This window comes from Centroberyx affinis, unplaced genomic scaffold (assembly GCF_046629955.1).
Source record: "Centroberyx affinis isolate AG114_WGS23_722 - 3 ecotype Tasmania unplaced genomic scaffold, CSIRO-AGI_Caff_v1 ptg000227l_1, whole genome shotgun sequence".
NCBI lineage: Eukaryota > Metazoa > Chordata > Actinopteri > Beryciformes > Berycidae > Centroberyx > Centroberyx affinis.
Genome location: NW_027278914.1, coordinates 241516 through 256003, shown reverse-complemented (window position 1 = coordinate 256003; position 14488 = coordinate 241516). Strand labels below are relative to the sequence as shown.

Here is a 14488-nt window from a genome sequence, read left to right as displayed (position 1 = left end):
TCTGCTTGGCTTGCGCCGAGCCACGGTGTCTGTGTCTCTTCTGCCTGTCTGGGCAGGCCACTTGAGATGCTGCTGAGTTCTTGGTTTGGAGGCTATTGAGTCTGCCTTGGCCGCCCCGGAGCCTTCTCGGCTCAGCGTTTCGGCTCTGTTTAAATGGCGTCCGCCGCATGTTTTTCGAGAAAGGCGTCAACCGCAAGCGCCGTGTTTGGTCTGTGCCCGTGACTCGGATCACCAGGTGGTTTTGAGATAGACTTGTGAGCTGCGTGTGTGGGAAAGTGGTTGTGCGCGCTGCATGTGTGAGAGTGGGCTGGCTGTCTGTGTTCATTATGTGCGCTCGCCAACATGTGTCTTTGTGTTTGATGTGGATGTTATACATAGCATTCTGCAATTTGACAGCTGTCTGGAGGTGGGAACAGTAGAGCTATGACTATTAGAGTGCCATGGAGTTGGCGGTGTCCCTTTGCCCCGGGGATCAGTCACCCTAATTTCCTCTTTCTTGCTAAAAACAATTTTCTGTTCTGATTTGTATTTTTGGAGCTGTTACTGTAATGTCTTGTGTGTGGTGTGTTTTTTTTTCCTCTTGAATCTGTTTTATATAAAGTGTCACTGGCCTGCCAGACCAGGCTTTTTCCCTGTAACTTTGGATGCTGCTCATGTTTAATGACTGATTGAGGCTTTGATTCACCATTAGCTCCCCTCTCTCTCTCTCTCTCTCTCTCTCTCTCTCTCTCTTGCTCTCTCTCTCTCTCTCTTTCAAATTCAGTGTTTTGTTATGGTTTGTTTTGAATGGCCCGACATCATGTGAAAAAGGGGGGAAGTTAACGAGTTTGAGTATTTTTAAGACACCCTGCATAACCACTTACCAGAGGTATGCGTTTGTGCTCACATGCATGCTCAGTGTGTGTGTGTGTGTGTGTGTGTGTGTGTGTGTGTGTGTGTGTGTGTGTGTGTGCTTCCTCACGTGGGTGTTCTTGTGTGTGAGAGCATGTATGTGTCTCGATCCAGCAGTGGCTCATGGTGGCCAGCCAGACGGGATTGCGTGAGATTTTTTAACAGCGTCTGCAGAGCTTTTCAACAAAAACATTTGATAAACAGATTGTGGAGGTCTGTGAACTCGTCTGTGTCTGATCCCTGAGCATGCACGGCGGCTGTGTTTGTGTGTGTCCCTCTGGTCACACACATGACGCCTGCAGGATGGTGGGCACCCAGAACCGCCAGTTAAATTACCCCAGCCACAAAACCACAGACCCCAGACCAGCGCCCCTGCCAGCCAGCCAGCGAGTCGGCCAACGACCAAACACTGGACTACCAATACTGCTCTCTCTCTCTCTCTCTGTCTCTCTCTCTCTCTCTCTCTCTCTCTCTGTCCCTCTCTCTCTCTCTCTCTCTCTCTCTCCCTCTCTCTCTCTTTCTCTCTCTCTGTCTCTCTCTCTTCTGTCTCTCTTTCTATTTCTTCCTCTAAATCTCTCTCCCTGTTTCCTTCTCTGTTCTCATATTGTCATATTTTTCCTGGATTGGGCTTTGGCTCCATATAGTATGAGTATTTAAGAAATTATTTTATTTTATTTTTTTTTTGCTGACACAGATTCCAGTGACACACAGGAACATAAACAAGCATAAATGGACAGATGCACGGAGAGAGTCACACACAGACGTGACTAATTACAAAAAACTTGCTCGGCAGCTTTGAGAAACACATTGGTAAATGGCTGTAAAACAAGAATTTGACTGCTTAACTATGTGCTTGCTATTACTAAACAACCACAGACGACGGCATGAGCAAAGCTGCAAAGCTGCAAAACAGACCCATTCTCAACACACATGGTGGCAATGAGAACACCTTTTTTTAAGTTCTTGTGAGTCCAGGCCTGCTTCGAACTCCCAGTTTGCTCCCAGCTCCTGCTACAAATTAGTTTCACTATGTAATTTGACATAATTTTCAAATTACAAAATACCAGACCATTTTCAAATTAGAAAATGTCTACTCATTTTCATGTAACTGCAGTGCCATGTCAGACTGTTCCGACTAAACTCTGCTCTCACTGTCTAAGTCCAAACAGCTCAGCAGGGACTTGATGGGACTAGCAAGCCTAACAAGACTCTCACTATCTGAGTTATAGCCAAAACCAGACAAAACCATCAATAAAACTAATTAAAAAAACATGATAAAGTATAGTAACAGAATTCAAACTGGTTTCCTGTCAAAATACATGCAGAAAAGTGAGCTCACCCTTTCTCCAGAGCATAGTGAAGAGAAGAGTGAAGCTGGACAAGAGGAAGATGAGTACTGTATGAGTCAGGAAGGAATGGAACAACATGTGAATGATAATTGCCGGTGATCAAATGAGTGTGTGACTAAGGGAGCATAATGCTACTGGCATGCTACTACAGAGGCTCAGGTCTGGGTGAAAGTGGGAGAGGGGGTCTGAGACTCACAGTGTGGGTAGCTAGCAAACAAGAATGTCCAAGAAACAACCACACTGAGTGGGTATACTAATCAAGTATCCAAGCCTCTTCCCCTTTGGCCCGGAGAGGGATAGTTTATGCTGCATTATGTCCTCCTTGATCCCACATTTGCGGTAGGGAGTGATTGCCAGCAATCAGAATTGCCAGAATGATGGAGTGTGTCTCTACTGCATTATATTTCTCTTTTGTCTGATTTGGTTAGCCTGCTTTGCAATCTTTCCCCTTAACTACATGTAGTGCCTTCTGTTCTCTCCCTGTCTGCCTGTTATTTTACAGTTTACCTCTTTGTTGTGCCTATGTCATGCATACTGTACTCCATGTGTAGTGCTGTAATTGTATGGTAATTTGTTTTGTCTTTGAATGTAGTAGGCGTATACAAAGCAATTAAAGATGCAGCTGAAATGGAGTACGTGCTCACTCCACTGAGATTGTTGGAGAGGGATTTACAGTGTACTTCACAGCTGTCTTCCTCACCACAATTTCCCTGCTTAATGTAAGCGAGAGATTGTTGGCATTTCAAAGGGAGCAGGTCGAGGCCGGGATCACATTTTGCGTCATGCATTATCACAAGGGAGCTCCTGACAGTCATCAGTCCAAATAGAGCTGAAGACAGCAGCTCAGAGGGCGGAGCTGGAGAGGAAATTGTGCCGTTTTCACACGTCATTTCAGCAGTTCTAGTCATTCCTGGACACCTACAGTTACACCCGCTCACACATACACACCAACACCCGCACAAACCCACACACACCAGCCATCCTCCGGTGGTTTCCTGCTCGCACCTGACCAGGGTTGTGTAAATATTTGGCAGTGGTAACATGAGGATGAAGTGATCATTTCTTCCTGCAGTAAATTAAAGTCAACAGGTCTGCCTGTCACATTTTCTGAGCACCATCTAGGTCAAACACTGGCCCGGCCAAGTGCATACTACATACCTGTGCAGCTAACAGCAGGATGGGTGGGTCACTGTCCAACACAAACAGATGCACACATACGGACAGGAGTATGGACCTGTGTAGGCTACATGTGTATGCTTGCACCTGGAGTTTGCACACAAACAATTTCAATCATACTCACTGTATGGGTAAATATCACCTCGGCCTAATCCCTTTACACTGCTCTGTTTCTGTGCCAAAACCCTAAATACCATTGGTTTCACTAAGAATGCTACAAGTGAATACACTGCTATTTTTCCTTAAATTGACCAGTGAAGTTGTGATGTGAAAGACCATCCTCAATAATCCACAATAAAATGCAATAAAGCCCAGTCCAGTTTCAGTCATATTAACAAATTTCTCCTCTCCTCTCTTCCCCCCTCTTTTCCCTCCTCTGTTGTCTCCTCCAGTTCTTCGTGTGTGACGTCTGGAGCCTGGGAGGCTGGTAACCATGCTGTTGGCTCCTGTCTGCGTGCTGCTGATGCTGGGGGGGCGTGCTCTGGCCGGAGGCTACCCCCCATGCCCCAGATGAAGTACATGCAGCCCATGATGAAAGGGCCTATTGGACCCCCGTTCCGAGAGGGCAAGGGACATTACATTGGTGAGCAATATTTGTAGATGTGTGTGTGTTCTCTCACATTCTATTAAGCACATGCTATGAACCAGCTCCAAAGGCCATGAGGTCAACTTCGATACCTCAACGTCACAGAGTGGCAACAGTATGCTGGATCAGAGGAGGGACTGATCGTAATGGTTTTGGGTTGATAAACTGAGATTTACCCCATATAGTAGTTCCACTCCTCAGTAAGGCTCTTGCACATACCAGAAAGTGCACAGAATATAAATTACCAAGAGAATAGTATGCTATTCTATGAATGTAGGATATAAATTCAAGAATGTACGAATCTCCAAACTGAGGCAAAGGTCCTTAACGTTTGTGTCAGTTGTTTCAAATTAAGTTCTACCCTGCTCAAAGTTATCTTCAGTAGACAGTATGTTTCCCTTACAGTATCCTGTTGGCAGTAGCCTGACAATTTGATCTTTTTTCAACTGTTTGAACAAACGGTGCATGACGCCGACCTAAGTACGATCTACAGCATCCAAAACTATGCAGGGAAACATCCCACACTGAAAAAATTACTTCCTGTGACACCAACATCATAAAAGTCTGAGTCTCCAACAACTCAGTTCAAGATGTGTTTGATATGGAGACCATCCCAAGGAACCGGGACAGACAGATGTATTTGTGCACTGAAGCCATTGGTTTATTGGTTCTCTTCAGGCAGTAAAAGGGCTCACTGGAGTCTGTGTGTGTGTCTCCTTGCCCTGTGTGTCCAGCGGGATTTGGCAGGTCTTCAGTTGGGGCCTAATGGAGGCCTGATTGCCCACTGTTTGCTGAGCTCTGGCAGGCCAGTTGTTCCTCCCACCATCTGGATGCTGTTACCCCACTGTTTTTCACGTATTCTGAGGGTGAGGGATAGAGGGGGGAGAGATGGGGAGCAAGTGTGAAGGAAAGAGGAAATAAAAATAGAAGAAATAAAAGGCTAAGGGGAAGCAGGAAGGGGAGAGGGGTACTGGAAGACTCCTAAATGTGCATGCTATCACTGCCATCACTATAGAATTTGACTCAAACTACCATGCAGGCTCTGGATCACATTTTGAATGTCCCTTGTACGGTCAGAGGCCCCTACTTCATAGCAAATTTCCTCTCATGACAGACACACTTTCTGTTAGGTACCATGAAATAATGTTTGACAAAGACACATTCCAGAAGTTGGATTCAGAGGAAGTTCAGTGTCAAGGAAAGAAACTTTAGATTCCTGGGAATCACTCACAGAGATAGCACAGGTTTTGCTGGAAGATTTTACATCATCTAAAGTTATACTGTGTGTAAGAGGGATTGCAGAGAGTGTGGCAGTGAACAAGACTTGGACACTGAGGAGTGAAGCTAATACAGATTTTGATTCACAAACACAATGCTTTGACTACCTCCAAGTGGTCACAAGTCCACACTGCAACAACTTAGAATGAATAATGAATAATTATTCAAGCACAACATAGTGCTCACAGAGGCCTACTTACTTATCATTTACAACAGCCTATTTGAATGCAACAAAATGTAAATACATGCATTTATTATTTAAATCTTTAAGCCGATTGGCCATACACCTGTCTGTGTCTTTAAGTATGGCTCTTCAATGTCACAAGATTTATTATCACAGGTCCACAGAGTCAACTTTCCAGGAATTCAGAATTTTTTTTTTATATTTTTGACAGCCATGCATTTTGACAATTTACGATGTAATTGTTTGATCTTGTCCAGAGCCACAAAACATTGTAGCCTACACATCGCAATATCAGCTGCCACTCAAAATAAAAGTATGAAACATTTCTATAGCACCAAACATACCAAACATATACAACAACATATCCTAATGCACAAAATGGTACCCCATGGGTCAAGATATTTGATGTCCCACACTGACTTTTCAGTGATGTAATGACATGAAGAGGCCTGTGTATGTAGGTCAATAATGAGCATGCAATTCATCCATGCAAAAACTTGATCAGCATGATTAATATTTGATGTTCAGATACAAAGCGAAGTTTAGAGAGTAATGTAGGAATTTATTCCCCAGAACTTTCAATGTAAGACGGCTGATCTACAAAAAACAAAACTGAATATGTCCCATTTCAACATAATCTACGTATCATCTATGAAGGTTTGGTCTTCTAGTCAATTTTGACAATTTGTCTCCATTTACTACTGTGGAGAATATCAAGAAGTTAACTGGTCAGTACTTATTGGAGTCAGTCACAAGCCCAAGGCAATGTGTGGCACTCAGCTTGATACCTTTGCTTCAAAGATTTCCAATTTCTCTTGCATTTCTCATTTTGCTTTTCCATTAGATTCACACAAGCATTCATGACCTGTGGTTTATATATCATTCTTGCCTTGATAGAGGTTACCTGAGCCACTGTTCACCTTATTTTTTCCATTATCAAGATAATAGCCTTTTTGTTGCTCTTTCTTCATGGCCATAGGCTTTACGTGTATTTGAAAACACTTTAAAACTTGAAAAGCCCAAGGAAATCACAGCTAATGAACATGCCATGCTAACCTCTGAAGTGTGATGCACCATATTTCTCTTCTTGAGACGATGTATTAAGGTAATCTATATTTCATGGAAAAAATTAACAAATCTGAGGTTAGCATGTCATTTTAATCAAATCTCTTAATTTTGTTGTCTTCTTTTTTTTTTCGTCTTTGTCTTCTTTTGTTTTGATGTATATATTCGAGCAAAGGGCACTGAGCAAAGGGCTGACATATACAATGGATATAATTATATAGAATTAGAATCATTTCTCAATTAAGGAAGAAGAAGGTACCTGGGAACCACAGTGGCTCTGGGAAAAGACTGACTGGAATAGGAGCTAGGCCTACCACATGTGTGCTACCTATAGATCACAGATGTGGTTAAAATGAGGATCAACTATGGCTATGTCCCAAAACAACTAGCAGCATCTAATGTATGGTAATCATACCAGTTGCATTTAGTGTGCTTCTAACATATATTCACAATATGGGCAATTTCAACATAATCATTTTGAATCATACGGTATTACAGCCCAAATCCTGAGACACATCAAGCCAAACCATTTTTACCATTGTTCATGAATTACTTAATTTGTGGATGGTATTTTCCCAATGTCTGAGATGCAGAAAATATGTATGATACTGGCATTTTAAGTGGTATTTCACTGTCACTGTTAGTACATTTCAGAACATTTCATGTTAGTAATTGTTGTCTTATTGATTGCCACTAGGGGGAGGCAGTAGCCCGAAGGTTAGAGTAGGGGGCTTGTGAGGAGAAGGTTCCCAGTTTACATTCCTGGAGCAACCAAAAAATCTATGCAGGGAAAGAGAATGAGTAAGGCTTCCTCAACAACTGCCATTGAGGTGCCCTTGAGCGAGGCACTTAGCCTGAAGCACCAATAGCAGAAGACTGTGGTTGTATTGGCAGCTCCCAGGTGTGAATCTTAATGTGAATGTGAAACAGTGCAATGCTGAAAAACCATGCATCCTCAGCAGAATCCTCATATACACTGAAAAAAGAAACTAGTGAAACAACTGAGCTAACTAGTGGAGTAAACTGGCTGGAATTCTCTTCAAAACTGAACCTTAGATTTCCTTAGATTTCAATAAGGTATGCTTAGGTTTTCTACCCTGAAATAACACTAACGTGAACTCACACAGGGGTGAAAATGGAATACAATTTATTTGACATGAATCCAAATACAGACAATATGCTTTAAATTATGGACATTTGTCAGTTTCGCTCGATTATGGGGAAGGGATACGTGACGATCAGGCCTCTGGCTACATATATGACATAGCATGAGGAGTTACATGCAGGCAGGGTGTTGCTGGACTGAGGCAATGGAACAACAAATCACCTGAAACTGGCCAGTGGATGCTGTAGCTCTGTAGGTCAGGCTTGTGGATCTCCTCTCTCTGTTTAACTGTGTGCTCCTCAAACTGTGGTGATTTTCTCAACTATGCTGGGAAAGAATAATGAGACAATTTATGAAATGTGGGATTCCTTTCCATTGTGTTGCACAATCAAATGATTTTCTCTTTACAGGCTCTTTCTCTCCAGTTGTGCCATAATCACAGTAAAGCAACTGCTAAACTCATGAACACATGCTGAACTGTCTTATATATGGAGAGTTTCATTCTAAAACTTCAATATCAATGTTTGGAAAACTTCACAAACAATTATAACAAATTATTGTACTTACTACTTACATACATAGTAGCTAACTAACTTGGCTGACAAACAAATATCACTTTTATACACTGGATCCTCTATAATCTAAGCAAAATGAATGATTAATTTAAAGGATTTTGTTCCTTTTCTCAAAATGCATGTTCTGTATAATTTGGAATACAACTCTTACTGATCTGTTTTCCACCTCCTTTTTTCTATTTTTGAATGCCTTACTACATTGACCACAAGAGCAATTTCTTTCTGTTTGTAGATATGCCACCCATGATGGATGTGAAGGGGGAGCCAGGCCCCCAAGGGAAACCTGGACCAAGAGGCCCCCCTGGGCCACCAGGACTTCCAGGGAAACCTGGACTGGGGAAACCAGGTCTCAATGGTCAGCCAGGCCCTCAGGGGCCTCCGGGTTTTCCAGGAATTGGGAAGCCTGGGCTTCCAGGTCTCCAAGGAAAGATTGGGCCAAAGGGTATGCCGGGGCTTAATGGCGAGGTTGGTCCTCGTGGTGAACCAGGACCTAGAGGTCTTCCAGGGCAGCCCGGCCTCCCTGGCCCAGCTGGCCTGTCTCTGAATGGGAAACCTGGGCTTCCAGGCATCAGAGGCCCCCCTGGGTCTCGGGGAGAACCAGGACTAAAGGGCGGTCCCGGCGCACCCGGTGAGCGTGGAATCAAGGGTGAGAATGGAAATGGGAAGACAGGCCCTCCAGGTATAAGGGGCCCTCCAGGGCTGAAGGGCAATGCAGGGTTACCTGGTCTTCCAGGTGTGGGAAAAACAGGACCAAATGGGCTACCCGGACAGCCTGGTCTAAAAGGTGATCAAGGACTTCCAGGGGGCCATGGAGAGCCAGGAGAGGCTGGAGCTCCAGGTCCACAGGGTCTGCCAGGGCCAGTTGGGTTAGGAAAGCCCGGGCTAGATGGCTTGCCAGGAAACCCAGGTCCACTTGGGGCAAAGGGAGAGCCAGGGCCCAGGGGTTCTCCTGGATTTCCTGGGGCTCCTGGCTATGGAAAACCTGGTCTGATTGGACCAAAGGGAGACAAGGGCCATGGTGGATTGCCTGGCCTTCCTGGGGACAAAGGACAGCCAGGAATGGAGGGCCCAATTGGGGAGCCAGGCCTAGATGGACAACCAGGACTCTCAGGACCTCAAGGCCCCATGGGGCTCCCAGGAAAACATGGAATGCCTGGACTGAAAGGAGAGTTGGGCCCCCAGGGGCCTCCAGGTCTGCCTGGCTTCAGAGGTGATCAAGGCCCCAGTGGCCTCCCTGGAAAACCTGGTATCCCTGGGGATAAGGGCATCCCTGGTCCTAATGGGGCTATTGGAAAACCTGGACCCAAAGGTGAGGGAGGGCATATTGGCCTACCTGGGAATCCAGGGCTAACAGGTGCTCCAGGGCTTAAAGGTGAGTCAGGGTTTGTGGGGGCTCCAGGGCCCAGGGGCCAATCAGGCATCCCTGGTCTGCAGGGGCCTTTGGGTCCCATGGGGCCACAGGGCGTCCCTGGCCTTAAGGGTGAACCTGGATTGCCGGGGGCTCCAGGGCTGGGTAAGCTGGGAGATAAGGGAACTCCAGGTCCCCAGGGTCCTCCAGGGAAACCAGGTACCGCTGGGCTTAACGGTAACCCCGGTCTCCCTGGCCCTCCAGGGCCCCCAGGTCCTCCAGGAAATGGCCAAACAGTTGTTGCAGGGCCATCGGATTCACAGTTGGAAGGGGATGAAGTCCCAGGGGACAGGAAGAAGCCTGTGTACAGTCACGGTGCGCTCTCTGCCTCGGTAGCACCAGCCTACACTGCCATCCTCACCACGCCTTTCCCCCCCTCTGGCATGCCCATCAAGTTCGACAGGACCCTGTACAATGGGCAAAATGCCTACAACCCTGCTACTGGCATGTTCACTGCTCCTCTGTCTGGTGTCTACTACTTTGCCTACCACATGCACGTAAAGGGAACCAGCCTGTGGGTGGCACTGTACAAGAACAATGTACCAGCCACCTACACCTATGACGAATACAAGAAGGGCTACATGGACCAGGCGTCCGGTAGTGCTGTGCTGGAGCTGAAGGAGGGCGACCAGGTATGGGTCCAGATGCCCTCAGATCAGGCCAATGGCCTCTATTCCACCGAGTACATCCACTCCTCCTTCTCAGGATTCTTGCTCTGTCCCACATAACCCTGTCCTTTCATTCAAACATGTCCCTGTATTGGCGCCTCAGAGCAGCCCTAAACCTAAAATACCTGCAGCCATAATAGAAACAAAAAAAAACATAAAATTATCACTATTACTGCCATCATCATCAGTTTCACCCTCAACAGCAACAACATCAGCAAAAGAAAAAAAAAACTTTGTGAATGAATGATGGAAAGAGTTAAAAGGCAGGGGAAGGATTTTCATGCTGTGTTCTGTGTTTCGATGTCTTTCAAATGTCTGTTTTGGTTTGTGTTTTATGTTGATGGTTTTTTAGCTTATATTATTTTAATTATTATATTGTAATAATTTTATTGTTATTATTTTGTCCTTGTCATCTTTGTTGTTGTTGTTTATTGGATTCAGACTATTAAGTGCCTTACTTTGCAATGTGTAAGTAACAGACCTTCCCATGTGACTGCACATCCTGCCCATATGCTCTGACATCACTAGGATGACATCACCAGACCCTGGGGAGCTGATTGGTTCCCCTGGCTGCAGTCACGTCCTGCACAATAACTCATATGTGTCCTTATTTAAAAAGTGAATGACAAATATTGACATGTAAAGAGCAACAGAACAACATACAAAATATACAGAGCAACAATAGCAAAACAAATAATAATAATGCCATTATACCATTACTTTTTACCGTTACATTTAAAATATTAATAGAAATAAGTCTTTATTGTTAGAGTGAGATATATATTTTGACATTTAGTTGGCATAAGCATCCGTTGGGTGCTAATTTTCTCTGCTTCTTTCTGAATCTAAAAGTTAACCATTTAAAATGATGGGTTTATACAATTATTATAAGTTATTGCTCTGTCCAGATTGTGTAAAACCCACAAAAAAGAGATTCAATTCAAGAATAATATCACCTAGCAGTATTAGAACTATTGAAATCAAATTGCCCTTTTGAAAAGCATCAACAACATCATGCAAGGACAATGGTGTTTTTTTTGTTGTTTTTTTTGTTTGTTTGTTTTTTTACTTTCAGTACAATATTAATTGAGGACGATATGTATGCATACAGTCAATGTTTATATGCCATAGACTAGATACTGAGAGCAACTGCAAATGGGCAGTAAGGACCCAACTGAAGCTGGATCGATGGCCTGCCTCCTTGTATCGATCCAGTGGTTATTCCCATTCCCCATGTGCACTGCAAATCCCTTCATGTCACAGTTATCCTCATCATGAGCTCTGATCATGACATCACTGCTTTCAAATGCTATACTAGCCATGGAGAAATCAATGTCACATTAACACACCAAGTGAGCATTCTGCGTTATGGTATGCTTTAAAAGCCCCACTCTGACCACATACTGAAAACATGAAATCTGTGAAGATGCTGCAAAGCTGGCTTAGGTTTGGGAAATGGATGAGAAATAAAATGGTCACCTCTTACATCCCGCCAGTTTCCATCTGACTTGTTGCTGGAGAAATGAGACTCGTTCTCAAGCATTTGTAGGTCTGAATGAAAAGACTTTCTATTTATTCCCCAAACGCCGCATCAAATAAAGCTGAATTATTGTTTGGCTCAATGGAACATCCCTGGTTACAAAGACAGGCTGCTTTCAGAGCCGAATAATGTCAAATCATGCAGTGGGAAACGAGCATCAATCTTCATTTACTCCATGAATAAGTAAAGGGACTGACTGAGGCCCACAGGTTGTGAAAGACAGGTTGCATAACATTTAACAAACCCCTGCCAGATTTCTGGGAGAGGTGGTGGGCCAGAGGTGAGAGCAGCGTATTTACTCATTTCTGTTGGATGAAGCATTAAAGATACACGCTGTGTGTGTACGCATGTGCTTGTATGTTCTAGTATTAGTGCCATTCTACCTGTCACTCTGTCTGTGTGCGTGTGTGTGTGTGTATGCGTGTATATGTGTGTGTGTGTGTGTGTGTGTGTGTGTGTGTGTGTGTGTGTGTGTGTGTGTGTGTGTGTGTGTGCGTGTGTGTGTGTGTGTGTGTGTGTTACCGTCACGTTGTCCCTCTGGCAGGTCATGAACACTTCAGCAAGGATAATAATAAACTTGAGTGATGTGACAAAAGCTTAGGAAGAACTAACAATCCAGTCAATGTTCCACAGGAGATATGACTTCACATATGTTTTGAAAATCCCACATAGCTTTACATTACAACACTCTAATGGTGCCTTTGCAAAGTAAGGGAACAAGTTATGAAATAGGCGATAGATGAATGTAATGACTAGATGACAGAAGATGTAAGAGAAAACAAGAAAATAAAACAACTGAGATAACGATAAAAAACAAGAGACAATTTCTTCTAGACATTAATTCCTGGCGAACACTGAGCAGGTTCTTTTTCATATTGGTCAAATGAGTGGCATATCGTTGTGCAATAATTCTGTGTTGTACCAAGTTACTAACAAAAGAGACATTGTGTGAAGTGTGCAAAATCTTTACACAGAGATCTTTTATCAAGGGCTGCAGTGACATGGAAGTTAAGAGAGAGAGGGGTTGGGGCAACACTGATGGGTGTGGTTTTATAATGAAAATTTGGAGGTTGTGATACTGTCTACGTGCTTTTAGGTGTATCAGTTCAGAAAGGATTCCAATATAAGTGGTATTGCATGGTATATGCACATGACTGACAATAACGCCACCCAAACACTTTCATTACACTGAATTTAGGACTACCTTACACCTTAATGGTGGAATGTCAATGTACAGGATTGTGCCAAACATTGATCTTTGCAATCAGAATGAATGTATGCTGTTTGATTTACAATAGTAGCAATAAAGCAACTAACAATGTTCATACAAATTAAACTGTCTCACTATACATAAAGATTAGCCTAACTATTCAAGTTGCTCTGGAAAAGCAGTCCTAAGATAAGGCCTAATCAGTATTTTACATCTATGTAATGCAAACAATGCACTTGCTCTTGCCCTATCTGTCTCATAACATGAACACATCTACAATCGTTTATGTATCATTATTGTTGTGTGAGTCTACTAGACAATCCAAGGCTCGTTGTGTACTGTATGTTGCATTTTTTTGTTGTCTCCTTCTTTTAGACATTTGATATGGCGATTTGAGTTACATGTGGCTATTACTCTCTGTCCTTTATGTTTTCATAGACAATGTCACTTGCTTGCAGAGTTTGCCCTGTGTGCAAATCATTTAACAAGTGTCAGTAAGATCCATGTACTGTCTCAATCACAAATTGCTTTTAATTGTTTTTCTATTTCTTGACAAAAAAGAAGAAAAAAAGCCTTGCTTCGGTTCTTAAGGGATATTTGTTTGTTTTAGTTTCGATAAATACAAACGGCCATTCCCATTTGCACATGAAATTAATGAAGATGTATTTATACATTTGTGATAATTTAATAGGAATGCCAAAACCGACCACCGAAGCCTAGAACGTATAAATGGTATTTAACAGCATTGATGAGTTAAGAGCATTTACAACATGTAGTTAGCATTCTAGAGTTATTTGTGAAGGATTATTTGTGGACTTTTATTTTCTATTTGTGTAATGTACAATGTATCAACTTATAGGATTTTTGTCTTATACATGGCTATTGCGTGCACTCTATGCAATAGAATTTGGGTATAAAATGCACTCTTTTTGATTGAAAATGTTTTGTCTGCTTATACAAAATCTACAGTACTTGATTGTATTGATACCACATCAATAAATACTTTCTTGTATGTCTGTCTCAGGTTTCTATTTCTATCTATGTGCATGTCATAAACAGTGGCGGTAAAGACTATGTCTACAAGTCTTAGCCTATGTGAGGTAGGCTATGTGTTATATAAAATCACTGGAACACATTCAGCGGGATTCATTGCCAAATTTGCCACGTTACTTTTTTTTGTTAAATTCATTTTCAGTTAGTAGGTAGAACATTTCTGCATGTGACCCATTCTATAGCATGTTGTTGCAAGTAAATGAATGAACACTAGAGGGAGATAAGTAGCCTATTAGATATCGCAGGCCTTTCTTATTTGAAAGGGCCCTGTCTGATCTACCAATATCTGAGTAGCTCAGATGCACATTGATATGAATTATCAATTACATACCCAATCAAAAGGGAAACTGTGAGCTAGTCAGCGACATGGAATGTCTGTCCATTACAGATAAAGTCTCAA

The 14488-nt window shown here is 43.1% G+C and overlaps 1 protein-coding gene across 1 annotated transcript in view; it reads left to right on the top strand.

Moving 5' to 3' along the window:
* LOC139663505 (collagen alpha-2(VIII) chain-like) overlaps positions 1-14047 on the top strand; it is a 45082-nt gene extending 31035 nt beyond the window's left edge. Inside the window, 3 exon segments of the mRNA XM_071542194.1 lie at positions 3809-3910; positions 3913-3999; positions 8442-14047. Coding sequence (XP_071398295.1) covers positions 3850-3910; positions 3913-3999; positions 8442-10345 — 2052 coding nt within the window. The 5' untranslated portion in view covers positions 3809-3849 and the 3' untranslated portion in view covers positions 10346-14047.
* The last annotated feature ends 441 nt before the right edge of the window (positions 14048-14488 follow it).